Consider the following 27,484-nt stretch of genomic DNA (forward strand, 5'->3'; position numbering starts at 1 on the left):
TAACTGTTTCACCTTCTCAACAAGCTTGTAAACTTCTGTGACACCATTTTAAAACTCTGGGGCTTATTTTGGGTATCAAACATGGGAAAGATCCTAAGAGGATTTGATTTGGTACTTGATAAACCTCTATTTTATGATTCATCTTGTGCTTAAATTGAGTGTTTTTATAAAATCTTCACCCACTTATTCATGTAAATTGCATGGTTTTACTATTCCTTCCTTGTTTTATGATTTATGAGAAAACATGTTTCCTATGCTTTAAAAATATTAAATTTAATTATCATTTACTACCATTCGATGTCGTGATTTGTGTGTTGAGTACTTTCAAGTTTTATAGGGCAGGAATGACTTAAAGGATGGAAAGGAAACATACAAAAATGGAAAGAAAGCACAAAATGGAGTTTTGAAGAAACTAACAGCGACGTCAGCATGGACGATGCGAATGCGTGTTTTGTGCAAATTGGCATCTGCGCGAATGTGTGCATGACGCAAACGCGTAGATCATGCAAAACACAGATGACGCAGACGCGTGGCTGACGCAACTGCGTGGAAGAGCAACACTCCAGATGACGCGACCGCGTGACCAACGCAGACGCATGACGTGCGCGATCTGCAGAATTTGCAGAAGTCGGCCCCAGCGACTTCTGGACCCTTTTGGTCCAGATCCAAGCCCAGAGAACACAGATTAAAGGCTATAAATTGAGGAATCCATCCATTCATCAAGGGAGACGATACAACATACATTCATACATAGTTTTAGGATTTAGATGTAGTTTTAGAGAGAGAGGCTCTCTCCTCTTTCTTAGGATTTAAGATTAGGATTCCTCTTAAAGAATTTAGGATTTCTTATTATTTCAACTTACAATTTCTTTTGAGTTCCAGATTCAATGTTCCTTTTATTTATTTTCTCAATTTAGTTTGTGAACTCTTTATGTTTAGATTGATTTTCTATTTAATATAATTTGAGGTATTTCAGACTCATGATTGCTTTCTTCTATTTATTATATAAATAATTTAGATTTTTCTCTTTTGGCTTTAGTTGACTAATTGGTAACTCTTGAGTTGTCAAACTCATCGTGATTGATAATTGTTATCTTTGCTGATTGATTTAAATTCCTATAACTCTAGTCTTTCCTTAGGAGTTGACTAGGACTTTAGGTGTTAAATTGATTTATCCACTTAACTTACCTTCATAGTTAGAGGTTGACTGAGTGGGAGCAAAAATATAATTCTGATCACCATTGATAAGGATAACTAGGATAGGACTTCCAGTTTTCATACCTTGCCAAGAGCTTTTCTAGTCATTTAATTTTCATTACCATTTACTATTCTTACTTTTTATTTTATACATTAAAACCCAAAAATATACCTTTTTTCATAACCAATAATAAATCATACTTCCCTGCAATTCCTTGAGAAGACGACCCGAGGTTTGAATACTTTGGTTTATAAATTTTATTGGGTTTGTTACTTGTGACAACCAAACGTTTGTACGAAAGGATTTTCTATTGGTTTAGAAGCTATACTTACAATACGATCATATTTTTATATTTCTTTACCGATAGAAAATCCGATCGTCAAAATGGCGTCGTTGCCGGAGAATTGCAAACGTGTGTCTTATTATTAGTTATTGTAAATATTTTTCTTTTACTTGTTTATTTGTTTTTGTTTTTCCTTTTTATTTCTATTAGCTACTATGAGTTCTCACACCTCTCGCTTTGAGTTTGGTTCTACTTTTGTTGAAAGGAATGGAAGCTATAACAGGAATATACATCAAGGTCTAAGCAATCAAAGATGGATGGAGCCAAGAAAAACTGATCAACCTTTTAGGCAACAACACCCTCCAAGGTATCATTGATGAAGACCATTCTACAATGCATATCAAGATGATAGATATGGTGGATCCCCTTGTAGTTACCAACAAGCCCCCACCCTGTGTTTATAGACCATCCTCTCAACATAGCTTCGAACCACCACACTCACAAGCTCCCTTTCACCATTCACCACCGTATGATCCTTATCCACCCCAATTTCAATCCAATCACTCCCAAGAACCACCACTTCCCTATGCACCATATCCATATTCATCAAGCCAAGAATCACAGGTTCGCTTCGAAGAATCAGTAGATCAATTTCATGCAACCCTTCATCAACTGGAGCAAGCGATAAATCAATTATCTTCCAGACGTTCGGACACTCAAGGAACCCCCATGACTTCATGTGAAAAATTTAATGAAGAACGTAGCATAAAGGAGCCACTAGAAACTCCAGCAGATAGTAAGGAGCATGACTTTGTACTGGAACAAGTAGAGGAAGCTGTCATTATAGAAGAAGAAGAGTTGATTGAAGACTTAGGAGTTAGGAGACGCTGAACCCCTATGAAAATCTAGAGTTGTGGAGAATTCCGTCAAGGACGTTACAATTGATGCTAAGGAGGATAGTGCACAACCTCCGAAACAGGTATCCTATGAAGAACTGGACGGAATAACCCAAAACGCAAGTTACCTTGATGATGATAATCACAAATCAAGTTCTCTTAGTAATGAACTTTGCATCCGCAAGTAAATTCTGTGAGATAGAGGAATCTTTCCCAAGTGAATATGAAGATGATGCAGAGGTAGACTTTTTTCAACCTCCCAATTATGACTCAAGTGATGAGGAAGATATTGAAGACTTTGATCAAGACATGGTTTAAATTGAAGTAATTTGCAAAGAAGTGGAGAAATTCACTGAAGACCACAAGAGAGTGGAGCTTGTAGAACCACTGAAAACACTTATCCCAAGGCCACTACCACCCAACTCCAACTTCAAGTGGGTAAAATCCTTGACTTTTATCTTTACTTTTCCACTTGAATATGGTTTACTTGAAATAGATGGCCAGTTTAGAGCTCTTTGCGGCTTTAAGAGTAAAAGGGAAATGACTCGCACTCAGAGCTGGTATGTGATGAGCGGATAATTTATACGCTTTTTGGCATTATTTTTAGGTAGTTTTTAGTATAATCTAGCTACTTTTAGGGATGTTTTCATTAGTTTTTATGCTAAATTCACATTTCAGGACTTTACTATGAGTTTGTGTGTTTTTCTGTGATTTCAGGTAATTTCTGGCTAAAATTGAGGGACCTGAGCAAAATTCTGATAAAAGGCTGACAAAGGATTGCTGATGTTGTTGGATTCTGACATCCCTGCACTCAAAATGGATTTTCTGGAGCTACAGAACTCCAAATGGCGCGCTCTCAACAGAGTTGAAAAATAGACATCCAGAGCTTTCCAGCAATATATAATAGTTCATGCTTTATTCGAGATTAGACGACGTAAACTGGCGCTCAACGCCAGTTCCATGCTGCATTCTGGAGTCAAACGCCAGAAACACGTCACGAACCAGAGTTGAACGCCAAAAACACGTTACAACTTGGTATTCAACTCCAAAAGAAGCCTCAACTCGTGTAAAGATCAAGCTCAGCCCAAGCACACACTAAGTGGGCCCCGGAAGTGGATTTCTGCATCAATTACTTACTTCTGTAAACCCTAGTAGCTAGTCTAATATAAATAGAAGATTTTACTATTGTATTCAGTGTCTTTTGACCACGTTACATCTTTGGTCTCGGTTTTATTCCATTATTCATCTTAGGAGACTATTGATCACGTTTTGGGGGTTGGCCATTCGGCCATGCCTGACCTTCATCACTTATGTATTTTCAACGGTGGAGTTTCTACACACCATAGATTAAGGGTGTGGAGCTCTACTGTACCTCGAGTTTTAATGCAATTACTACCATCTTTTATTCAAATTCAATCTTATTTCTGTTCTAAGATACTACTCGTACTTCAACCTGATGGATGTGATGATCCGTGACACTCATCATCATCTATCCATATGAAGGCGTGCCTGACAACCACTTCCGTTCTACAAGCGAAAGCTAGAGTGTGTATCTCTTGGATTCCTGATGCACGATGCATGGTTGCCCTCGCCTGACAATCGAGCCTTCCATTCCGTGAGATCAGAGTCTTCGTTGCATAAGCTAGAATTGATGGCGGCATTCATGAGAATCAGGAAAGTCTAAACCTTGTCTGTGATATTCCGAGTAGGATTCCGGGATTGAATGACTGTGACGAGCTTCAAACTCGCGATTGTTGGGCGTGATGACAAATGCAAAAGAATCAAGGGATTCTATTCCGACATGATCGAGAACCGACAGATGATTAGCCGTGCCGTGACAGAGCATTTGGACCTTTTTCACTGAGAGGATGAGATGTAGCCATTGCCAACGGTGATGCCCTACATACAGCTTGCCATGGAAAGGAGTAAGAAGGATTGGATGAAGGCAGTAGGAAAACAGAGATTCAGAAGGAGCACAGCATCTTCATACGCCTATCTGAAATTCTCATCGATGATCTACATAAGTATTTCTATCTTTATTTTCAGTTTATTTATTATTATTATTCGAAAACTCCATAACCATTTATTATCCACCTGACTGAAATTTACAAGATGACCATAGCTTGCTTCATACCAACAATCTCTGTGGGATCGACCCTTACTCACGTAATGTTTATTACTTGGACGACCCAGTACACTTGCTGGTTAGTTGAGCGAAGTTGTGAAATTATGTTTAGACTATGGTATTGAGCACCAAGTTTTTGGAGCCATTACCTGGGAATCAATTTCGAACAACAATTTAAGTATGAATCATAATTTCGTCCACCAAGTTTTTGGCGCCGTTGCCGGGGATTGTTCGAGTTTGGACAACTGACGGTTCATCTTGTTGCTCAGATTAAGTAATTTTCTTTTTGTTTTATTTTTCAAAAATTTTTCAAAAAAAAAATTGAGAATAAATTATTCTATGGCTTCAGAATTTTTAAGAATGGATTCTAGAGTTTCATGGTAACAAGTTGAAGCCTAGCTGGCTGTAAAGCCATATCCAAATTCTTTTGGATTGAGGCTTTCACTTGTCAACATAAAAGGCATGTATATGGAGTTGGATGAAGTATCAGCTGTTGCATGCTTGATTTATATCTTAAAGTTGGCTGGCTATTAAGCCATGTCCAACCCTTGGATTGGAGCTTTAGGCTAAACATTGAAAGATTCCTGGAATTCTTCTTAAAAATTTTGAATTTCTTATTTTATTTTTCTTATATATTTTGCGAAAAATATAAAATAAAATCCAAAAAAAATAATAATAAAATCATAAAAAATCAAAAATATTTTGTGTTTCTTGTTTAAATCTTGAGTTAATTTTTAATTTTGGTGTCAATTGCATACTTTTATTTTTATTTTTCTAAAAATTTTCGAAAAGTCATGCATTCATAGTGTTCTTCATGATCTTCAAGTTGTTCTTAGTAAGTCTTCTTGTTTGATCTTTAAATTTTCTTGTTTTGTGTCGTATGATGTTTTTCATGTGCATTTTTGCATTCATAGTGTCTAAACATGAAAGATTTCTAAATTTGGTGTCTTGCATGTTTTCTTTGCATCAAAATTTTTTTTAAAATATGTTCTTGATGTTCATCATGATCTTCAAAGTGTTCTTGGTGTTCATCTTGACATTCATAGTGTTCTTGCATGCATCATTGGTTTTGATCCAAAATTTTCATGTTTTGGGTCATATTTATGTTTTTCTCTCTCATCATTAAAAATTCAAAAATAAAAAAAATATATTTTCCTTAATTCTCTGAAAATTTCGAAAATTTGAGTTGACTTAGTCAAAATTTTTTAAAATTAGTTATTTCTTGTAAAGTCAAGTCAAATTTTCAATTTTAAAAATCTTATCTTTTTAAAACTTTTTCAAAAATCAAATTTTTTTCATTTTTCTTATTAATTTTCGAAATTTATTTTTTTAATATATTTTTCAAAAATCTTTTTCTTAATTTTATCTTTATTTTCGAAAATTATACTAACAAGTAATATGATTGATTCAAAAATTTGAAATTTGTTACTTTCTTGTTAAGAAAGGTTCAATCTTTGAATTCTAGAATCATATCTTTTAGTTTCTTGTTAGTCAAGCAAACAATTTTAATTTTAAAAATTAAATCTTTTTAATCATATCTTTTTATCATATCTTTTATATCATATCTTTTTCAAAATTTTATCTTTTTCAAAAATTTGATTTCAAAATGTCTTCTTATCTTCTTATCTTTTCAAATTTGATTTTCAAATCTTTTTCAAACTAACCAATTAACTTTTGTTTGTTTCTTATCTTTTTCAAAACTACCTAACTAATTTTCTCTCTCTAATTTTCGAAAATACCTCACCTCTTTTTCAAAATTCTTTTTAATTGATTAATTGTTTTAAATTTTAATTTTAATTTTATTTCTTATCTTAATTTTCGAAAATCATTAACCCCTTTTCAAAATAATTTTCAAAAACTTCTCTCTCTCACCTTATTCTATTTATTTATTTATTTATTTACTAACACTTCTCTTCATCTCAAATCACTACCCCTATCCTCACCCTTGTGTTTGGATTATTCATTCTTCTTCACTCTTATTCCCTTTCTTCTTCTACTAACAATAAGGAACCTCTTTACTGTGACATAGAAGATTCCTCTTTTTTTTTTCTGTTCTCTTCTCCTTCATATGAGCAGGAACAAGGAAAAAGGTATTCTTGTTGAAGCTGATCCAGAACCTGAAAGGACTCTGAAGAGGAAACTAAGAGAAGCTAAATTACAACAATCCAGAGACAACGTTGCTGAAATTTTCGAACAAGAAAAGGAGATGACAGCCGAACCCAACAACAATAATGCAAGAAGGATGCTTGGTGATTATACTGCACTTATGTCCAAGTTTGATGGAAGAAGCATCTCAATTTCTGCCATTTGAGCAAACAATTTTGAGCTGAAACCTCAATTAGTTGCTCTAATACAACAAAATTGCAAGTTTCATGGACTTCTATCAGAAGATCCCTACCAGTTCTTGACTGAGTTCTTGCAGATCTGTGAAACTGTTAAGACTAATGGAGTAGATCCTGAAGTCTACAGGCTCATGCTTTTCCCTTTTGCTGTAAGAGACAGAGCTAGAGCGTAGTTGAACTCTCAACCTACAGATAGCCTGGCCTCCTGGGATAAGCTGGTCACGGCCTTCTTGGCTAAATTCTTTCCTCCTCAAAAACTGAGCAAGCTTAGAGTGGATGTTCAGACCTTCAAACAAAAAGATGGTGAATCCCTCTATGAAGCTTGGAAAAGATACAAGCAGATGACCAAAAGATGTCCCTCTGACATGTTTTCAGAATGGACCATGATAGATATATTCTATTATGGTCTATCTGAGTTCTCTAAGATGTCACTGGACCATTCTGCAGGTAGATCCATTCACCTAAAGAAAACGCATGCAGAAGCTCAAGAACTTATTGACATGGTTGCAAATAACCAGTTCATGTACACTTCTGAGAGGAATTTTGTGAATAATGGTACGCCTCAAAGGAAGGGAGTTCTTGAAATTGATGCTCTGAATGCCATTTTGGCTCAGAACAAAATGTTGACTCAGCAAGTCAATATGATTTCTCAAAGTCTGAATGGATGGTAAAATGCATCCAACAGTACTAAAGAGGCATCTTCTGAAGAAGAAGCTTATGATCCTGAGAACCCTGCAATAGCAGAGGTAAATTATATGGGTGAACCTTATGGAAACACCTATAATTCATCATGGAGAAATCATCCAAATTTCTCATGGAAAGATCAACAAAAGCCTCAACAAGGCTTTAATAATTGTGGAAGAAATAGGCTCAGGAATATCAAGCCTTATCCATCTCTCAGCAACAGACAGAGACTTCTGAGCAAAGCACCTCTAACTTAGCGAACATAGTCTCTGATCTGTCTAAGGCCACTTTAAGTTTCATGAGTGAAACAAGGTCCTCCATCAAAAGTTTGGAGGCACAAGTGGGCCAGCTGAGTAAGAAAGTCACTAAAACTCCTCCTAGTACTCTCCCAAGCAATACTGAAGAGAATCCAAAAAGAGAGTGCAAGGCCATTGACATAGTCAACATGGCCGAACCTAGAGAGGAAAGAGAGGACGTGAATCCCAAGGAGGGAGACCTCATGGGACGTCTCTTAAGCAAGAAGGAGTTCCCTATTGAGGACCTAAAGAAATCTGAGGCTCATATAGAAACCATAGAGATTCCATTAAATCTCCTTCTATCATTCATGAGCTCTGAAGACTATTCTTCCTCTGAAGAGAATGAATATGCGACTGGAGAGCAAGTTGCTCAATATTTAGGAGCCATCATGAAGCTGAATGCCAAGTTGTTTGGTAATGAGACTTGGGAAGGTGAACCTCCCTTGCTCATTAGTGAACTAGATACATGGGTTCAGAAAACTTTACCTCAAAAGAGACAAGATCCTGGTAAATTCTTAATACCCTATACCATAGGCACCATGACCTTTAACAAGGCTCTGTGTGACCTAGGGTCTGGCATAAACCTTATGCCACTCTCTGTAATGGAGAAGGTAGAGATCATTGAAGTACAGCCTGCCATATTCTCATTACAAATGGCAGACAAGTCAGTAAGACAAGCTTATGGATTGGTAGAGGACGTGTTAGTAAAGGTTGAAGACATTTATATCCCTGCTGATTTCATAATCTTAGACACTAGGAAGGAGGAGGATGAATGCATCATCCTTGAAAGACCTTTTCTAGCCACAGTAGCAGCTGTGATAGATGTTAACAGAAGAGAATTAGTCCTTCAATTGAATAGGGACTACCTTGTGTTTAAGACCCAAGGGTGTTCTTTTGTAGACATAGAGAGGAAGCATGAAAAGCTTCTCTCAAAACAGAGTCAAACAAATCCCCCACAATCAAATTCTAAGTTTGGTGTTGGGAGGCCACAGCCAAACTCTAAGTTTGGTGTTGAATCTCCACATCCAAACTCTAAGTTTGGTTTTGGGAGTCTACAACATTGACCTGATCACTTGTGAGGCTCCATGAGAGCCCACTGTCAAGCTATTGACATTAAAGAAGCGCTTATTGGGAGGCAACCCAATTTTTATTTTATCTAATTTTATTTTTATTGTTCTTCTATGTTTTATTAGGTTCATGATCATGTGGAGTCACAAAACAATCACTAAAATTAAAAACAAAATCAAAAATAGCAGAAGAAAAAGCACACCCTGGAGGAAGAGCTTACTGGCGTTTAAATGCCAGTAAGGAGCATCTGGCTGGCGTTCAACGCCAGAACAGAACATGGATCTGGCGTCGAACGCCAGAAACAAGCAACATCCTGGCATTTAAACGCCAAGAATACACCCTGAGGAGAGCTGGCGTTGAACGCCAGAAACAAGCATAGAACTGGCGTTCAACGCCAGAAACATGCTACACATGGGCGTTGAACGCCCAAAACAAGCATCAATATGGCGTCTAAACGCCAGAATTGCATGCAAAGGCGTTTTACACGCCTAATTGGTGCAGGAATGTAAATCCTTGACACCTCAGGATCTGTGGACCTCACAGGATCCCCACCTACCTCACACACTCTCTCTCCATTCACGGTCATCCCTTCTATTTTTCATTCACCACTCATATCCATCCACTCTTCCTCATACACCCCACCTACCTTCAAAATTCAAAATCTCTTTCCCACCCAATCTCACCCATATAGTCGAATACAGACATCTCTCCATCTCCTCCATATCTTCTTCTTCTTCTTCTTCTATTCTTTCTTCTTTTGCTCGAGGGCGAGCAACATTTTAAGTTTGGTGTGGTAAAAGCATAGCTTTTTTGTTTTTCCATAACCATTGATGGCACCTAAGGCCAAAGAAACCTCTAGAAAGAGAAAATGGAAGACAAAAGCTTCCACCTCCGAGTCATAGGAGATGGAGAGATTCATCTCAATGGTCTATAGCTCAGTGGTAGAACATTTGATTGCACATCAAGAGAGCCCACTCATGGACCTCAACAAGAGCAGGAGGAATTCCCTCATCAAGAAATCCCTGAGATATCTCAAGGGATACATTTTCCTCCACACAACTATTGAGAGCAACTAAGGTTAGGAGCACCAAAATCACTAGGGATGGAGCAACAAAGGCAAGGAAGAGACATAGAGAAGCTCAAAAAGCACCATTGGTCCTTCAAGAAGGCACCACCCTCACTAAGGTGGACTCATTCCTTAACTTCCTTGTTCTTAATTCTCTGTTTTTCGATTTTTATGCTATATGTTTGTTTATGTTTTGTATTTCTACTTCATGATCATTAGTATTTAGTAACTATGTCTTAAAGCTATGAATAATTCTATGAATCCTTCACCTCTCTTAAATGAAAAATGTTTCTAATTCAAAAGAACAAGAAGCACATGAATTTCAAAATTATCCTTGAATTTAGTTTAGTTATATTGATGTGGTGACAATACTTTTTATTTTCTGAATGAATGCTTGAAGAGTGCATAATTTTGATCTTGTTGTTTATGAATGTTAAAATTGTTGACTCTTGAAAGAATGATGAACAAAGAGAATGTTATTGACAATCTGAAAAATCATGAAAATTGATTCTTGAAGTAAGAAAAAGCAGTGAAAAAGCAAAAGCTTGCAAAAAAAAGTGGCAAAAAAAAATTAATAATAGAAAAAAAAAAAGAAAAAGCAAGCAGAAAAAGCCAATAGCCCTTAAAACCAAAAGACAAGGGTAAAAAGGATCCAAGGCTTTGAGCATCAATGGATAGGAGGGCCTAAGAAAATAAAATCCAGGCCTAAGCGGCTAAATCAAGCTGTCCCTAACCATGTGCTTGTGGCATGCAGGTCCAAGTGAAAATCTTGAGATTGAGTGGTTAAAGTCGTGATCCAAAGGAAAAAGAGTGTGCTTAAGAGCTCTGGACACCTCTAACTGGGGACTTTAGCAAAGCTGAGTCACAATCTGAAAAGGTTCACCCAGTCATGTGTCTGTGGCATTTATGTATCCGGTGGTAATACTGGAAAACAAAGTGCTTAGGGCCACGACCAAGACTCATAAAAGTAGCTGTGTTCAAGAATCAACATACTTAACTAGGAGAATCAATAACACTATCTGAAATTCTAAGTTCCTAGAGATGCCAATCATTCTAAACTTCAAAGGAGAAAGTGAGATGCCAAAACTGTTCAGAAGCAAAAAGCTACAAGTCCCGCTCATCTAATTAGAACTAATATTCATTGATATTTTGGAATTTATAGTATATTCTCTTCTTTTTATCCTAATTTATTTTCAGTTGCTTGGGGACAAGCAACAATTTAAGTTTGGTGTTGTGATGAGCGGATAATTTATACGCTTTTTGGCATTGTTTTTAGGTAGTTTTTAGTATAATCTAGCTACTTTTAGGGATGTTTTCATTAGTTTTTATGCTAAATTCACATTTCTAGACTTTACTATGAGTTTGTGTGTTTTTCTGTGATTTCAGGTAATTTCTGGCTGAAATTGAGGGACCTGAGCAAAATTCTGATAAAAGGCTGACAAAGGATTGCTGATGCTGTTGGATTCTGACATCCCTGCACTCAAAATGGATTTTCTGGAGCTACAGAACTCCAAATGGCGCGCTCTCAACGGAGTTGAAAAATAGACATCCATAGCTTTCCAGCAATATATAATAGTTCATGCTTTATTCGAGATTAGATGACGTAAACTGGCGCTCAACGCCAGTTCCATGCTGCATTCTGGAGTCAAACGCCAGAAACACGTCACGAACCAGAGTTGAACGCCAAAAACACGTTACAACTTGGTATTCAACTCCAAAAGAAGCCTCAACTCGTGTAAAGATCAAGCTCAGCCCAAGCACACACTAAGTGAGCCCCGGAAGTGAATTTCTGCATCAATTACTTACTTCTGTAAACCCTAGTAGCTAGTCTAGTATAAATAGAAGATTTTACTATTGTATTCAGTGTCTTTTGACCACGTTACATCTTTGGTCTCGGTTTTATTCCATTATTCATCTTAGGAGACTATTGATCACGTTTTGGGGGCTAGCCATTCGGCCATGCCTGAACCTTCATCACTTATGTATTTTCAACGGTAGAGTTTCTACACACCATAGATTAAGGGTGTGGAGCTCTACTGTACCTCGAGTTTTAATGCAATTACTACCATCTTTTATTCAAATTCAATCTTATTTCTGTTCTAAGATACTACTCGTACTTCAACCTGATGGATGTGATGATCCGTGACACTCATCATCATCTATCCCTATGAAGGCGTGCCTGACAACCACTTCCGTTCTACAAGCGAAAGCTAGAGTGTATATCTCTTAGATTTCTGATGCACAATGCATGGTTGCCCTCGCCTGACAACCGAGCCTTCCATTTCGTGAGATCAGAGTCTTCGTGGTATAAGCTAGAATTGATGGTGGCATTCATGAAAATCCGGAAAGTTTAAACCTTGTTTGTGGTATTCCGAGTAGGATTCTGGGATTGAATGACTGTGACGAGCTTCAAACTCGCGATTGTTGATGGCTATGCCGAAGATGACATGGGGTTGTTTGGTTTTGTAAGCTGTTAGTTAGTTTCTGTCTGTTTTAATCTTTTGATTCTGTTTCTTGCTCCACTTTGGTGTTGAGCTCCTTTGTTTCAAAAAATAAAGAAAACAAATTGTTACTTTACTTGTTGCTCCGAGGTAGAGTCCTATGAGCCAATATCTCTCCGGTTCCTACTTCCAGAATGCCCGGAGTACCTGCAAAAGACACTCAAACGTCAAAATAAGCATGTGCAGTGTTACTTTTCACTCAAGTCGATTTTATAACTATGCTCAACCTTTCTTTTAGGATTTATAACTAGAATAAATGTATATTTCGTAACCAAGTTATAATCATATGCCATTACTTTGAGGGTGCTAGTCCGAGTTAAAACGGACACATCACATATTATGTAAATACTTATGTGGTAATGGTACATCAACGTAAATGTGCTCTAATCAACTAATCAAGATAAAAATGTCATCTAATAAATGGTGATGAAACATATTCAACCTCAATGATCATGGAACAATTTCTCCAAATTATAACCATACACCGAATATTGAATGATCAAGCGAGAGATGAGGGTAGAAAAATATATATCTAGTTCAAATGGCTAATCAAATGAACGAACTAAAGAATGAGTTAAGATAAATGCATGTAGGCCGTCCCCATTCAACTATCTTTGTAATTGCAAAGGCTTGGCCTTGCGGATGTGGCCCATGCTGTTGACTAAATCCTTGCGGGTGCAGACAGGGAATGCATTGATGTATTTGAAAGCATTAAGCCGCCATAAGACATATGGGAAGCTGAGTTGATCCCTAGAAGTGAATCGAACCACCTCATTAAACCAGAGGCACATCAGAAGATTAGTTAGTGGCGTATGCTTCCTCACGATAACAGAGGCTTCACACAGAGCTGCACAGAACAAGTTTTGATGTGTTCAATGAGAGGATTAGCATAACGATAACAGAGGATTAGCATCTAGCATAGTCATAAAGAAAATGATTGCATAAAGATATTCTAGGTGAAATAGAACAGCAAGGTATGCTTTCGTGAACAGGGAAAACAAATCTTAAAACTTAAAAAGTCAAAGCTATTTTAGCTAATAATGGGGGGAAATGTATAGCAATGTGCACCTTTCTTTCCAATAAATCTTTTGACTTCAGGCAACCCATCCTTGCGGTATTGGTTCAACTGCACTTCAACTTCCTCTGGCTTGGCTTTATTTTTCTTGACTACAGCCTTAGCCTCATCGTAGACACTACTACGAGCTCCATGTTCAGATATGGCAAATACTGAATGTGGGCGCCAAAGAAGTGCCTCCAACACACCTAGTGGGTCCCTCCTAAATTGGGACTTTGAGTCTACCCAGAGAGAGTATTTTGCTTGAGGAAATAGGCGGTGGCTTAACATCTAGAAGATAGGCACACAAACTAGTTGAATCAAGTAGATGAAGCAAAGGTAAAGAATAACATAGCAGCAAAGATCTTACTTGCATACTAACATTTATTTATGTGAGTGTTGCCATAAAAGTAAAAAATTCAAATAACTACACAACTACTTCATTCTGCTCACTATTTTATTGAACATATATATAAATGGAAAGAAAAACTATGCCTCTACATCAATAATTCAAGAATATGGGCAAATACAGAATTATATACATGGGAAAATTTTAATAGAATGAAATCATTTTAAAGATTGAATACCTTGGGAATTTTTCCGTTCAGCCTTTGATCAACAAAAGGAAGATCCCTCACAATCACAACTCTCCATTTCCCTATAAATCCATTTTCTCCAATTCGGTGGTCTGCCAATTCCTGTGCTCTTAAGGTGATTTCATCCCAGAATGCTACGTAGCAGACCTGCATACCACTAAACATATTTGGAAGGTAAGATTGGTGACTTTTAAGTTACAATAACAATGAAACTCTTATGCTAATCAAGTAACCTTCTTAAGTGAGGCCTCTGACATCCCAATAGGTTGATAGAGATCATCTCCACCACCAAATGCACAAGTAGAAACCACAACTTCGCAAGCTTGCATATAAGTTTTATCTTCATCAGATATCTTAAACCCTCCATTTAAACTGTAGAAACCACAATGTACCATCATAGATTCCTTAATCTATATGAAGAAAAAGAGAGCATAATATGAGCATAGTAAGCATATTAAAAAGTTTAAGTAACAAAACCATGTAAATCCTTGCTACAACTTTAGGAGAAATCCATCTCCCCGTTTAATAATATTCAAATATTAGGTCTTAAAATAAATAAGGATAAACAGATAATTACCTCAAAACTTGTATCTCTCTGCTCTAATGTTTGATTTCCAGTGAACAAATTAAATCTCGCAAGAGAAAAGGTAGCATTCCGTCCTACAAAAGAAGACTCGCCCTCTGAAACATATAGAACCTGATTAACAGGGCCATTAGACTCTTCTGTCACAGGAATATCAAGGTGTTCAAGTTCTTCAACTGGCAGAAGCTTCAAGCAACCTACCAGGATCAATCAAATCACACATCATAATCATAATTAATTACAATTACAATTGCAAGTTTTTGCGTGCTGGTAACAATAACTGAGAACTTACGCGGTGGATCGAGCCGATTCAAATTGTCATGTTGGGGTTCCTTTCCCAATGCAAGTTGCGAGTTTATTCCACCATTTTTATTTGGAGTTCGTAGCTCTGAGGTGACAGTGGAATCAGGTTTGCGACCAATGGTGAAGGCCTCGAACACAAACAAAGCCGAAGCTAAAAGAATGATGATTAGGATCCAGTGTCTAAGTAACTTCCTCAACACTTTTTCTCTGAAGTCGTGGTTTCCTCTGTGAATCACTATCTTACGCTTCCGTCGCGTATGAACCCGCACGCCACCATGTTCGTCGGATTCATGGTCGGAGATAGGGATCGATACGCTGTTCTTGTTGTACATCGAAAAGTAGAATATCTAATGAAAAATTCAGAGTGGTTTTAGGATTTTCCGAATACGAAGAAAGTTCATTGTTAACGGTGGCCGTAGCAAGCTGCAAAAGGGACGGTTCTCTCCTTCTGTGGGTTCCCTGCTATTGAGTCGCTCTGTTTTTTTTCTTTTATTTTTTTTGGTTATAAAAAGTAAAAACCACATGGCGCTGCCGCGATGGCGGTTGTGAAGCATACAGAAATACATAATTATTTTTTAATTATTTTTTATTTTTTAATAGTGTAAAATTTTATCAAATCACGTGAGAATTTAATAAACTTGCTGGCATTAAACTTTTCCTTATTTAATTTCATTTCGAATCTCTTTTGATAATTTCACATATGAAAACTGAAAAGTGAAAAGCATATGTAATATTTTTCATTCAAGTCTTTTAATTTGATTTCTAATTCTCTATTGAATTCTTTCACATTTATTTCATGTTGAGTTAAGAAAATTAACGAAATAAAACAGTAGGTGGTATCAAGTATCCACTTAATTTTTTTTTTGCAAGAGTAAGTAATTATTTTGACAGCCAAAAAATTATGGATTTGACAACATTGAGTTCAAATATTAATGTACAAATAATGATTCTAAAATGCTTATTAAAGTAATTTCAGAGCATAAAAATTTTACATTTACTTTAAGTAAACAAACATATGCAGTCAGCTAAAGCACTCTATACGATTTCACCTCTCCGTGCTTCTACTGTCATTGATGCGGCAGGGTGACGTTCTTATCTCAATTTCTGTATATATTCTAAGCAAACTCGAGACCACTTCGGCCATGTTTGGTCTCCTTGAAGGTTCTTCAACCAAGCATGCTAGGCTTAGCTTAACTAGCTGAATTGCATAGACCTTCTCACTGTTTCCCATGAGACTAGGATCAATGAACAAACTGAGTTTCTCTTCTGCATCATCTTTGTCAATGAGGTTCAATATGATTGATGAAAGCATCGTCTCACTTCCATCATCCTGCACAATAATAGAATCTTTGCCAGTGATCAATTCCAACAGCACCACTCCGAACGCATACACATCCATCTTCGATGTGACTCTCCCTGAATCAAGATACTCTGGAGCCATATAACCCCTGGTTCCCACAACATGTGATGTGTAATAAGAACAAGAGCTTGTTACTTCTCTATCTGATTCTTTAGCCAGAGTGAAATTCGCTATCTTGGCCCTTAGATCTTTATTTAGCAATATATTGTCAGTGTTTATGGCCTTGTGAACATAGCAAGGATCTGTGAAGTTATGAAGATACTCAAGTCCATTTGCAATATCCACAGCAATCCGAATCCTCTTTCTCCAACATTGGTGTTCTGTGGTTCTGTTTCTTCTCCCAAGCCATTCTCTCAAACAACCATTTTCCATGTACTCAAAAACAAGATAGAAGGATCCATCTTTTTCACAGTAACCTTCCAGCTTTATCAGGTTGAAGTGATTGATCCTTCCTAACAAATTCACTTCCTTAGAGGCACCCAAATTCATCTTCTTGATCGCCATGATTTCCCTCTCCTTACCAAATACCCCACGGTAGACAGAGCCTTTGATTCTGTTGCTTGCACTGAAATTCTCAGTTGCTTCTTTAATTTCATCAAACTTGTACACTTTGGAAAGAAGCTCAATGCTTGCTAACCCTTCACGTATTTGTTCTGCAAACACTTGCTTTGTTCTGCCTTTTCTATCTCCCCTGAAGAAAATTTCTAATCTCTTTCTACGCACAAACACTAGGGATAAAACGACAAACAGAAAAAACAAGAAGCTCGAAGAGGAAGTAAGAGCAACTATGATTCTTTTTCTTTTTGTCTTTGTCTTATCATTTCTTACAGTGTAAAGAGTAGTTGGAGAAGGTGGTTGACCATTTTGAACTTTGGTTATTGTGCTGTTGGGTTCACTTGTTAAAGGAATCAGGACAGTTGTGAATGGATAGAGCATTTCATTTTCTGAGGAGAAACCATTGGCATCAACCATACTACTTGCGTTGACATGGAACCGTGTTGCGATATTAGAGATGTTATCACCCCAATTAACCGAGTAGGTCAGCAAATACTTGGTGCCGCTGACGGCTTGACGCGCCGTCGGACAAGCGCATCTGAGGGGCACGTGCAACACCATGCCAGGATGCAAATCAAGAACCCCATAAGGATTGTAACGCTGGAGAGAATCGCACGTGGTTAATCCCTGAAAGGTATCATTTGCTGTTGTAAAATATGTTGGATCTTTTGGCAGAACGTATGTGGTTTGGGCTTGATAGTACTCATCATAATCATCATCATGTTCTGTGGTTGGACAAGAACAATTGAGAGGGACAATGACTTCTTTGCCGGTTCGGAACAGTGTGGAATGAGTGGCGTTGTTGAACCTTGCAAGGTCCTCTGGGTTTGAGGAAGTGAGGTTGGAGATTGTGGCAATGGTGTTGTGAGGAGTTTGGGATTTGAATATGAGAAAGGCTAAGCAAGATTTTTGGAATCCATTGCAGGTGTATAGGAAATCTGAAGAAGGACCCTCTGCGTCGTTGTTGTTGCAATTTAGTACTGAGTTTCCTGAATAATTCTGCTGTGACATGATGCCATTTGAAGATACAAGAAGAAAGCTTAGTGTGAAGAGAACAATAGTATTATCCATTGGACTCAGACTCGTGATATGATAGACTAATATTTCTCATATCAGAATACGTAATATATAGCGCAAACGCGGGTTAGATTAAAAAAGTGATAAAATTATTTATTATTTCTATTAGTTTCACGTTACTATCAGCAAATTATGATAATAAGGGTCGGCATCAATGATTCTGCCGATGATGTCACTCCTTTGCTGCAATTGGATCCAGACACCGTAAACCCAAAGAAGCGGTAGAATTGGTCAAACAAATGAATATAGTCATTGCTAAATAATATTGGCAACTACTCCCATGAAAATGCCAAAAACATCTTCTCATGATGGTTCTTGGTAAAAAAGTGTAACTTATTTATTTTGCAACACTTTAAATAAAGGTAACACTTTTACTTTAAATAAAATCAAACCCTAAAATCTATCATCGAATTGTCAAAATAATATATCTTCACATGATGACAATCATTAAATCTTCATTCGAATAGGCACCAATAATAATATTTATTGGCAAACTGACAAGTGACAAGGCATCTTGATTCTTGATCATCATCCCTTTCTGGTGTACAATATTAACCAAATCTTTATTTTTAACACCATTTGTTTGTTACTTTGTTATAGTGATAGCTTCAATTCGAAAAAATAAAAAAGCACAGAATGAGAGAATGAGTCTACTGGCTTAGTGGCTTGCAAGGACTAAAAAATCGTTGGAGTATGACCTTCTTTTGTTGTTTACTTTCTGATTCAGAGGCAATGAAATAAGTAGGTCTGTTCGTTGTGGTGAAGTAAGCCTTCTAGATTAACGTTCACAAGAAGTTACTCTGTTCTTACATTTTCCTTAATATAATATATGTACATCGCACATCAATCAGTATGCATACAATTTTTGCAGGAATAACATTTTAAAACTACATAGCGACATACATTTAAATTATTTGAGTATTAAACTGTGATTCAACTTTGGCTTTCACATGAAAATATATATTTTTTTAAAGAAAAAAAAAAAGAAAAGTTGAATTTGGAAAGTAGGTGGGATCAAGGAACCGGTGACATCATTTGCTGAAACTCATGGAAATCAAGGAATCCATTGCCATCAAGATCAAATGGTCGAATCATGGCCTCGCACTCTTGGTGAGATTTAACTTCCCCCAATTGGTGTAACATGTTCTGCAACCCTTTGGGTGTTATGCAGCCACAACCTTTCTCAACTTCGAACATCTCAAACGCGCTCCTTAGAACATCTTCCAAGTCGCCATTGTCCTCTTGCTTCATCAGTCTCACGAAGTCCCCAAAATGAAGCAACTCATCCCCGTCGGAGTCAAACTCATTCACAATCTTCTTTGCCACTTTATGGTTCACCGACTCGCCTACCGAACCCAAATAATCCACGAGCTCCTTGCTTGAGACTTTGCCGTCTTTGTCAACGTCCAAGTGATCAAAAACGTCTCTGAGTTTGTCATCTTCTTTTGTGTTGTGCATGTTGGAATTGGATGGCATAATTAACTGAGATGCTGTGTCTGTGGGAGGAGGAGGAGGAGTTAAACATGGAAAGGCTAACTTGAAGAAGAGGAAGAAGGTAGTCTTGCTAGAGAATAACCACTTGGAGGACTTGGAAACAATGGCGTGTGCCATGGGTGTGGTGTTTTACTACAATAACAAAGCAATGCATGTTAGGTAATTTATATAGGAAGTTAAAAGAAAGGAATTATGAGATCAGATCAAAAGTTGGAAAACAGAAAGAGTGTGAGCGCTCCCTGTGATTGCAAGGAAATTGCATGATTGACCAACCTATGTGGATATGAAGACTTGACTCGTTTCTTTTTGTTTTTTAAACCAAGCAAGCAATTAATTTCCTTGGTAATTTCAACCTGGTAGGAGATAAATGTGAGAATGGATTTTTTAATTGTTAAAAAAAATTAAAAGATAATTTATTATTTTTTTATGTTTTTTTATTTTAATTATAAAATTAATATTTAAAAATGATATTTTTAAAAATAAATTAAAAAGATCTATCCATGATAAGTGTAACTTCTTTTCTTCGCATTTTCCCTGTCAGAACCCGAAGAAGGGGTTTGCCTTGGTGGACAAAGGAAAATTGTGTCCCTACAGCCAAGTCAACAAAGCTCTTTATTTACAGATATTAAATTTTTTTTTTTGGTCATACAAAATACTGACACACACATTCCACACATACTAACCTAACAGCTCTACTAGAATTCCATCCTGTGTGGCTTCATTTGAGGCATACATCTTTGCCATTACATCACATGCCTCGCCATACACATATTAAATTTAATTTTCTTTTTTTTTTCTTTTTCTTTTGGCTGGGCTGTCAGAGAAAGAGCCTTAACCCACAGCTCAGATAGCTTAACAAACTTTCAAAGCCCAATACTTATGACATTGCCATTTTCCACAAATCCATAATAAAAAAAACAAGGTGTTTGCTACGGTACGATTATAAATTTATACGTACCGATATAATAAAAACGTAGACAAATAACAAAACGCTACGTGGATTATATTATCTCCATCAGCATTTAATTTTTATTTTTTAAAAATATATATCTTAATATTATTTTTACTAAAATACCCTTATAATTTAATAAAAATAAAAAATATTTTTTATATAAATATACAAAAAAACTTAAATATTCTTTTTTATGTTAAATAAAAATTATCATTTTAAATTAATTAAATTTTAACATTCAACTAACTTTAATCTTATATTTTAAAATCTTAAATAATTTAAAAAAACAAAACAAAAACACATGAAAAGAAAAAAAATTAAAAAAATTGTTCATCTAATTTCGTGTTCTTCGTCTCCTCCCTCCTCTTCCTTCTCTCTGCTAAAGGAGAAGAAGAAGAAGCCGTCTAACCTAAACCTTTCTTCTCGAGTTCCAATCAGTACTGTTTCTGTTGGATCCACAGAGACGGCGGCGCCGGGGTCTTCTGCTTCCTCTCTTTTGTCAGAGCTGCTCACCATCTCCTCTAGTTGTGCGTTCTTCGAATCTGTTACAGCTGCGAGAGACGAAGCCCGCCATGTACCACTGCTTACTGCTTGCCTGAAGCTTTCCTCTGCTCTGCTCTGCTCCGCTGCACTGAAGCGCAGCAAGTCCATCGCCGTACCAAGAAGATCCCGCTCTCTCCTCGACCCCGCTATCTCTTCTGACTCCGTGATTACAAATTGGGGCTGGAATTTTGTTAAATATTAGCATGCTTTAGCCTTACTCATGCCATTATTAATTGGAATTTCTTCGAACGGAACATGATTTTAATCACATGATTGTCTGAATTTTAATCGCTTTTTTTTTGTCTGAATTTTAATCACTTTTTTTCCTATTTGATTCAATCTCTTTTATTTTGTTTCTTTGTTCTTGTCAATATTATCAATGCTTCTGTTATTGGGATTTCTCTGTTTTGCCAAAAATCTGTAGTATGGTGAACTTTTTGGTTTCATGGATGCTTACTCTTTTTCATATTTTAATAAGTATTTATGTGCTTAGAAGAGCAATTGAATCTGGTTGCAAATTCGGATTGTTGGTGGAAGGAATGCAAATTGGGACTAGTTTTCTAGTTCTTGGTGGACTAGCCTAGCTTGCTGAATTGATTAATTCATTAATAGAAGGGAGTGGTGTCATAATCTGCATTGACTCTGAAACAAGAAGTGATGTCTCGGTTCCTTCAGTTTCTTGTATGGTTGGCGAACTAAGATGAAAATGACTCTCTTTAGAAGGCCATTTTATTGTTCCGTACTAGAGATTTCTGTGACTTATTTTGGGTTCATGGCTTGATGTTTTGAATTCATGAGAAAAAAAAATTATAGGAGGTTTGCTTCTAAATATCCTTCTTTTGTTCCATGATTTTAAAATGTTGTGATAAATTTTTCAAGTGGTACAAGGCTTTTAAAATGTTATGATAAATGTTATGATAAACTCCCATCCTTTTCAATTATTGTTATTGTTAGTCCTACAATACAAAATTTCAATGCTGTAGTTATCATGAAAGGCTTTTTCTGTTTTGAATAAATGATTGGAAAAGTAGAGCTTTTATATAAGCACTAATTTTTTATTAGGCATAATCTATCATAGTGCATATAAATGTTTGCTTGACATGTCTTAGTTTGTGATGTTTTCATTATAAGTGTGAATATCTCTTATACAAGTCTTTTTTTTCCCACTAAAATGCTTCCTAACTTATGTTTCTCTATTAAAAGTTTTATGCCTGTTAATGAAGAGTAATTTCTCTGATATATTTGTCATCTGTTTCTTTACAGATTTTGCAATAGGCACAGATGATATGTACAGAACTGCAGAAGCAATCAAACTTGCTGGAGCAAAGATAAAGAATACAAATTCCTTTGATAGTTCACATTCAGATAAAATTTTATCAGCCTTTGAAGTTTTAATATAATGATATCTTCTACTGTTGGATAGTACAGTGACATTGTGCAAGCTCTCAGAAGGGGGGATCTTCGACATGCACTCCAAGATCAGGGCTCTTGGAGGCTGCTCCACACTTCTACCAGCTACAACAATCTAATCCTCTCCACTAAATTTCCTTGACCTTAATTATTGGAGATATCTGAGACAAAGAAAAATGTTTTGCTAAGATATCAAGTCTCTGGTTCAAGTAGGACAGGTTAACTAGTGAGTAAAGGTAGAAATCCCTTTGAATGTCATTTTAAGATTTATTGTTAATCCTTCAAGCTCCCCAGTCCTAATTAGCCAGGTTGCGATTTTAACCATTAACACTCTATAGATTTTGTAAAACGCTCTATAGATTTTGTAAATTGTATTCAAGAATAACGAAAGGGAAGATTGGTTCCTGCTCATTTTTGAGAAAGTGCCATTTAAAGTGACATATAAAGATAATTAGATGAAGTTTCACTCTTCACCATACATTATTTTATATTTTTTCAACATTACAGTCTGATTGTATTTCGATCATTTTGCACATATACATTACACGTATATTCAAAAGAAAACACTGTCAAATCAAATTTTATAAACCGCACTAGTAGTTAAATTTGATTTATATTACGAAAAGAAAGTTAAATTTGAATACGTTTAGTTTCATTTCATATTGGAATTATATATTTTGAGAACATTATACCAAATACGAGGCATATTTAATTTCATTTTAAGTAACTTTAATTATTCTCTGTGAAATGTGAAGAAGGGCAAAAGAAAGAAGATGATAAAGGAGTACTTACCCCCCTATTTTGAGGAAATAACAAATTTAGTGAAAATTTTGAAGAGTAAACAAAATTTTTAAAATGATTTCGTCCCAAATAAGATTCCTCTTAATTCTTAAATAAAAGTCATGCATTTTCACGCTACAAAACCCCTTGTAGGAACCAAGACTTGTGGAGTGTCATCGAATTTAAAATTTCATTACTAAGACTATAGAGCAACTATAGAATTACATGTAATGTAACCAAATTAAAAGTCTCAAATAAAATAAAACCATAACTATCGAAATTAAGATAGGTCAAATGAAATCTCCATGCAAGATTTCTTCTTATCTTTGATTTCCAGTTTCCTTGAATCCAAAGGCATGGTCTCTAATGTAACAAATCTCTTCTATCTTTAATTCCGAGTTACCTTGGCCTCAACCAAGACTAGGAAACTATTCACTTTTTCTTAGCTTGTTAACATTGTTGGATTTCAAGCAGAAAACCATTATAAATGCATACTCATCATAGCCATTGTTACTGCTTCACAGTTTCCTGCTAGAATCAAAGCTTCAAGCTAAGATCAAAGGCCGTAGCGTCCTGCTTCGTGCCATGATGTGATCCAAGTGCATCCTTCCCCCACTCTGGATCCTTAACTTCTAAGAAGTTATAGAAAGGCTTATTGTCTGATGCATTTGATCCTGAACGATGGTTTGAGTCATCGGTACTATCCTATAAAGTTTCAAAACCAAATGTATAGTTAGACACACAAACTATAATTAAGAAAAATTATCCTTCATTGTTCTAAACCTTTGGATAGATAGAAAATGTACAAATTTTATCTTATGAGAGGAGCATTTGTTTAACTATTTGCTTCATTCCTTAAAAATATTGATACAATTACTAAACGGAACCAAAGAGTTAAGAATATTGACCTTCTGAAATTTCTTGCAACTTACTTCCATGACTTGGTTGTAAGTTAGCATAGAAAGAACACCTTGAAACAAATGCATAGGTAGTGGTGATGGATGAACATCATGATGAGTCACAAATGATGGAAAATTTGCTTGGCCATGTACGCCAATGTCAGAATTGAATCTTTTGTTGTTGAGATCCAACAACAAAAATCAATAGCCAAGAACTGAATCAATAGCTCGGCAAAGAAATTTGTCCGGTAATTTCTTTTTGAAAAATCAGTAGCTAAGAACTGAATCAATCATTGACCTTAATAGCATCAAGGCATCAACTATAACAAATCAAATGCTTATATGGAATTAAAGTAAAATATGCCTTACAAAACCTACTCAACTAGAAGAAAAGATACCTGTTCTGAAAGAAAAGTGATTCCACCATGGTTAACCATTTCATAGGTCTCTCCAAGGATTGGATTAAAAGGCTTCCATGTTCTTGGGTATGCATAGTGAACAGATACAGCCCATGATGCTGTGATGATTAATGAATTACAAAAGGTAAAAAAAAAAAACAGTCGTAAAACACATGCATAAGTCATATCAATAAAATGTTTAAGCTCAAATGATTTACATTGTTGATTGATCACATGTCAACACTAGTTAAAATGCTACATAGAGGTTCTTAATTTCATTCGCCTAAATCTTTAACTATTCCTCCACTATCTCCAAATAAAATAAAATTATTGTATAGAAGGATTAAAAGGAGAGAAAACACTCACATGCATACACAAGCCGCATGTATAGATCCTCACACTAATCTGCTTTATCAAGCAAGTGGGAGTACTCCATCAACTAGTCCAAACACTTTGAAGTTCAATGGAGCAGCAAAAAATAAAAGAAAAAGAGGCAATTGAATGATGGTAAAAATTGAAGCTTTCACAACCCTCGGCCATTTTCTGAAGCATAGTCATAGGTTCGAATTAACTATGATAGCATCTAATTAACTCTTTTTTCTGTCCATACAAGAAGATTGGGTGTTGTGTAGGGTGTTCTACAAGAACAGAGAAGTTGGTGGCAAACCTAATAGCATGCGAAGCTGCTATGATGACACAGAGAAACTGAAGGAACCGAGACATCACTTCTTGTTTCAGAGTCAATGCAGATTATGACACCACTCCCTTCTATTAATGAATTAATCAGTTCAGCAAGCTAGGCTAGTCCACCAACAACTAGAAAACCAGTCCCAATTTGCATTCCTTCCACCAACAACCCGAATTTGCAACCAGATTCAATTGCTCTTCTAAGCACATAAATACTTATTAAAATATGAAAAAGGATAAGCATCCATGAAACCAAAAAGTTCACCATACTACAGATTTTTGGCAAAACAGAGAAATCCCAATAACAGAGGCATTGATAATATTGACAAGAACAAAGAAACAAAATAAAGAGATTGAATCAAATAGGGAAAAAAAGTGATTAAAATTCAGACAAAAAAAAGTGATTAAAATTCAGACAATCATGTGATTAAAATCATGTTCCGTTCAAAGAAATTCCAATTAATAATGGCATGAGCAAGGCTAAAGCATGCTAATATTTAACAAAATCCCAGCCCCAATTTGCAATCACGGAGTCAGAAGAGATAGCAGGGTCGAGGAGAGAGCGGGATCTTCTTGGTACGGCGATGGACTTGCTGCGCTTCAGTGCAGCGGAGCAGAGCAGAGCAGAGGAAAGCTTCAGGCAAGCAGTAAGCAGTGGTACATGGCGGACTTCGTCTCTCGCAGCTGCAACAGATTCGAAGAACGCACAACTAGAGGAGATGGTGAGCAGCTCTGACAAAAGAGAGGAAGCAGAAGACCCCGGTGCCGCCGTCTCTGTGGATCCAACAGAAACAGTACTGATTGGAACTCGAGAAAAAAGGTTTAGGTTAGACGGCTTCTTCTTCTTCTCCTTTAGCAGAGAGAAGGAAGAGGAGGGAGGAGACGAAGAACACGAAGTTAGATGAACAACTTTTTTAATTTTTTTTCTTTTCATGTGTTTTTGTTTTGTTTTTTTAAATTATTTAAGATTTTAAAATATAAGATTAAAGTTAGTTGAATGTTAAAATTTAATTAATTTAAAATGAACATTTTTATTTAACATAAAAAAGGACATTTAAGTCTTTTTATATATTTATATAAAAAATATTTTTTATTTTTATTAAATTATAAGGGTATTTTAGTAAAAATAATGTTAAGATATATATTTTTAAAAAATAAAAATTAAATGCTGATGGAGATAATATAATTCACGTAGCGTTTTGTTATTTGTCCACGTTTTTATTATATCGGTACGTATAAATTTATCATCGTACCGTAGCAAACACCAAAAAACAAATCCATAATACTGATCCTGTCCGAGTTGAGTTATTTAGGTGTTGACTAGGGGGTGTAAGTGATTCGAGTGACTCAGCTCGTTTTAAATTTGGCTTGACTCGCTCATTTTATTTAACATATTAGATTTAGATTTTTCGTAAAATGTATTAGTTTCTTTGGTGACTAAATAGAAAAGAAAGAAAAAAGAGACAAAATCAAATTAATTGGCTAGGGTCATATCTAAATCTATTAAATATTGAAGCTCACTCCATGGTTGGCTCCAATTCGAGTGAATGTCCGTGACAGAAGTAGCTGCTTTAGCCATACAATCTGCAATTAAAAGAATAGAGACTCTCCAATTCCAATTCATAACCTCCTGAATATGCTTTGCCAAATCCCATTCTGGAATATCCTTACTAAGCATTCTTTGGTTTACCAAGAAAAGAGCTTCTAAACAGTCTGTTTCACAAATAACCTCACGAAATCCACTCTCCCAAGCAAGAAGTAAACCTCTCCAAATTGCATACAATTCAGCAAAAAGAACACTGCACACTTTGACTTTTCCAGTGCAACCTTTCAACCAACATCCATCAGGATTGCGAATAATACAACCAAAACTAGCATAGCCAGAAGGAGCAAATCAACTAGCATCACAATTCAATTTAACAGAAAGAACTGGAGGTGGATTTAAAAAAGTTAAATCATAAACTTTTAAAAAAGCTTACAAAATTTATTGGATTGATTTATCAAAATATTTTTTTGTAAAAATAAATTATTATTAATTTAAAATTTTAATTATTTATTTATATTACATACAAAATAAGACTAAAAAGAATCAATAGTTAATATTAATTAAGATAATAATTTTTTGTTTAAAAAAATTTATAAATTCTAAATATAGTTATGATATGTGAATACGGATTAATATATAAATTATGAATTATAAATTTTAGAATCCATTTAAAGTGAATTTAAATTTCTTAAGTTTATTGTTTTTGAATTCCAATTCACCAAACAAGTTTTTTAAATAGGTTCATAGATTTGTCAAGCTTTAAACAGATCGAATTTGAACTTGAGTAG

At 35.8% G+C, this 27,484-nt stretch overlaps 4 protein-coding genes and 1 long non-coding RNA gene across 14 annotated transcripts; 1 reads left to right on the forward strand and 4 right to left on the reverse strand.

Moving 5' to 3' along the window:
* Positions 1 to 11,687: 11,687 nt before the first annotated feature.
* LOC130960454 (probable hexosyltransferase MUCI70) lies at positions 11,688 to 15,527 on the reverse strand. The gene is made up of 6 exons (XM_057885850.1): positions 14,985 to 15,527; positions 14,687 to 14,889; positions 14,343 to 14,519; positions 14,101 to 14,256; positions 13,528 to 13,804; positions 11,688 to 13,306 (listed from the first exon to the last, which is right to left on the reverse strand). The coding sequence occupies exons 1-6, from the start codon at positions 15,325 to 15,327 to the stop codon at positions 13,068 to 13,070; spliced, it is 1,395 nt and encodes a 464-aa protein (XP_057741833.1). The 5' UTR covers positions 15,328 to 15,527; the 3' UTR covers positions 11,688 to 13,067.
* A 513-nt stretch (positions 15,528 to 16,040) lies between these two features.
* LOC130961131 (lysM domain receptor-like kinase 4) lies at positions 16,041 to 17,981 on the reverse strand. Its single transcript, XM_057886844.1, has one exon. The coding sequence runs from the start codon at positions 17,979 to 17,981 to the stop codon at positions 16,041 to 16,043; it is 1,941 nt and encodes a 646-aa protein (XP_057742827.1).
* Positions 17,982 to 18,765: 784 nt separating this feature from the next.
* Positions 18,766 to 19,640, reverse strand: LOC130961720 (probable calcium-binding protein CML41). Its single transcript, XM_057887708.1, has one exon. The coding sequence runs from the start codon at positions 19,596 to 19,598 to the stop codon at positions 19,002 to 19,004; it is 597 nt and encodes a 198-aa protein (XP_057743691.1). The 5' UTR covers positions 19,599 to 19,640; the 3' UTR covers positions 18,766 to 19,001.
* A 1,097-nt stretch (positions 19,641 to 20,737) lies between these two features.
* LOC130961394 (uncharacterized) lies at positions 20,738 to 22,859 on the forward strand. Its single transcript, XR_009079533.1, has 2 exons — positions 20,738 to 21,792; positions 22,240 to 22,859. It is a non-coding gene; the product is annotated as an uncharacterized LOC130961394 (long non-coding RNA).
* A 478-nt stretch (positions 22,860 to 23,337) lies between these two features.
* On the reverse strand, positions 23,338 to 26,081 carry LOC130961179 (uncharacterized). Of its 10 annotated transcripts, none has more exons than XR_009079395.1 (5): positions 25,131 to 26,081; positions 24,830 to 24,902; positions 24,464 to 24,582; positions 24,075 to 24,363; positions 23,338 to 23,871 (listed from the first exon to the last, which is right to left on the reverse strand). XR_009079395.1 is itself a non-coding variant. In XM_057886916.1 (5 exons), the coding sequence occupies exons 2-5, from the start codon at positions 24,833 to 24,835 to the stop codon at positions 23,704 to 23,706; spliced, it is 456 nt and encodes a 151-aa protein (XP_057742899.1). In that variant the 5' UTR covers positions 24,836 to 24,902; positions 25,131 to 26,081; the 3' UTR covers positions 23,338 to 23,703. The 10 variants fall into 10 exon arrangements, 5 of the variants coding, with proteins under 5 accessions (XP_057742899.1, XP_057742897.1, XP_057742902.1 ...); XM_057886916.1 differs by having other exon boundaries at positions 24,075 to 24,237; XM_057886914.1 differs by having other exon boundaries at positions 24,075 to 24,237; positions 24,830 to 25,006.
* Between the last annotated feature and the right edge of the window lie 1,403 nt (positions 26,082 to 27,484).

The sequence above is a fragment of the Arachis stenosperma genome, chromosome 2, assembly GCF_014773155.1.
Source record: "Arachis stenosperma cultivar V10309 chromosome 2, arast.V10309.gnm1.PFL2, whole genome shotgun sequence".
NCBI lineage: Eukaryota > Viridiplantae > Streptophyta > Magnoliopsida > Fabales > Fabaceae > Arachis > Arachis stenosperma.

Coding starts and splice junctions, on each gene's coding strand:
- LOC130960454 (XM_057885850.1), bottom strand. CDS start 15,327: ATGTACAACAAGAACAGCGTATCGATCCCTATCTCCGACCATGAATCC. Junction 13,805..14,100: donor TGAACGGAAAAATTCCCAAG/GTATTCAATCTT, acceptor CCTATCTTCTAG/ATGTTAAGCCACCGCCTATT. Junction 13,307..13,527: donor AAGATTTATTGGAAAGAAAG/GTGCACATTGCT, acceptor TGTTCTGTGCAG/CTCTGTGTGAAGCCTCTGTT.
- LOC130961131 (XM_057886844.1), bottom strand. CDS start 17,981: ATGGATAATACTATTGTTCTCTTCACACTAAGCTTTCTTCTTGTATCT.
- LOC130961720 (XM_057887708.1), bottom strand. CDS start 19,598: ATGGCACACGCCATTGTTTCCAAGTCCTCCAAGTGGTTATTCTCTAGC.
- LOC130961179 (XM_057886916.1), bottom strand. Junction 24,238..24,463: donor TCACTTTTCTTTCAGAACAG/GTATCTTTTCTT, acceptor CAACAACAAAAG/ATTCAATTCTGACATTGGCG. Junction 23,872..24,074: donor GTTGCAAGAAATTTCAGAAG/GTCAATATTCTT, acceptor GAAACTTTATAG/GATAGTACCGATGACTCAAA.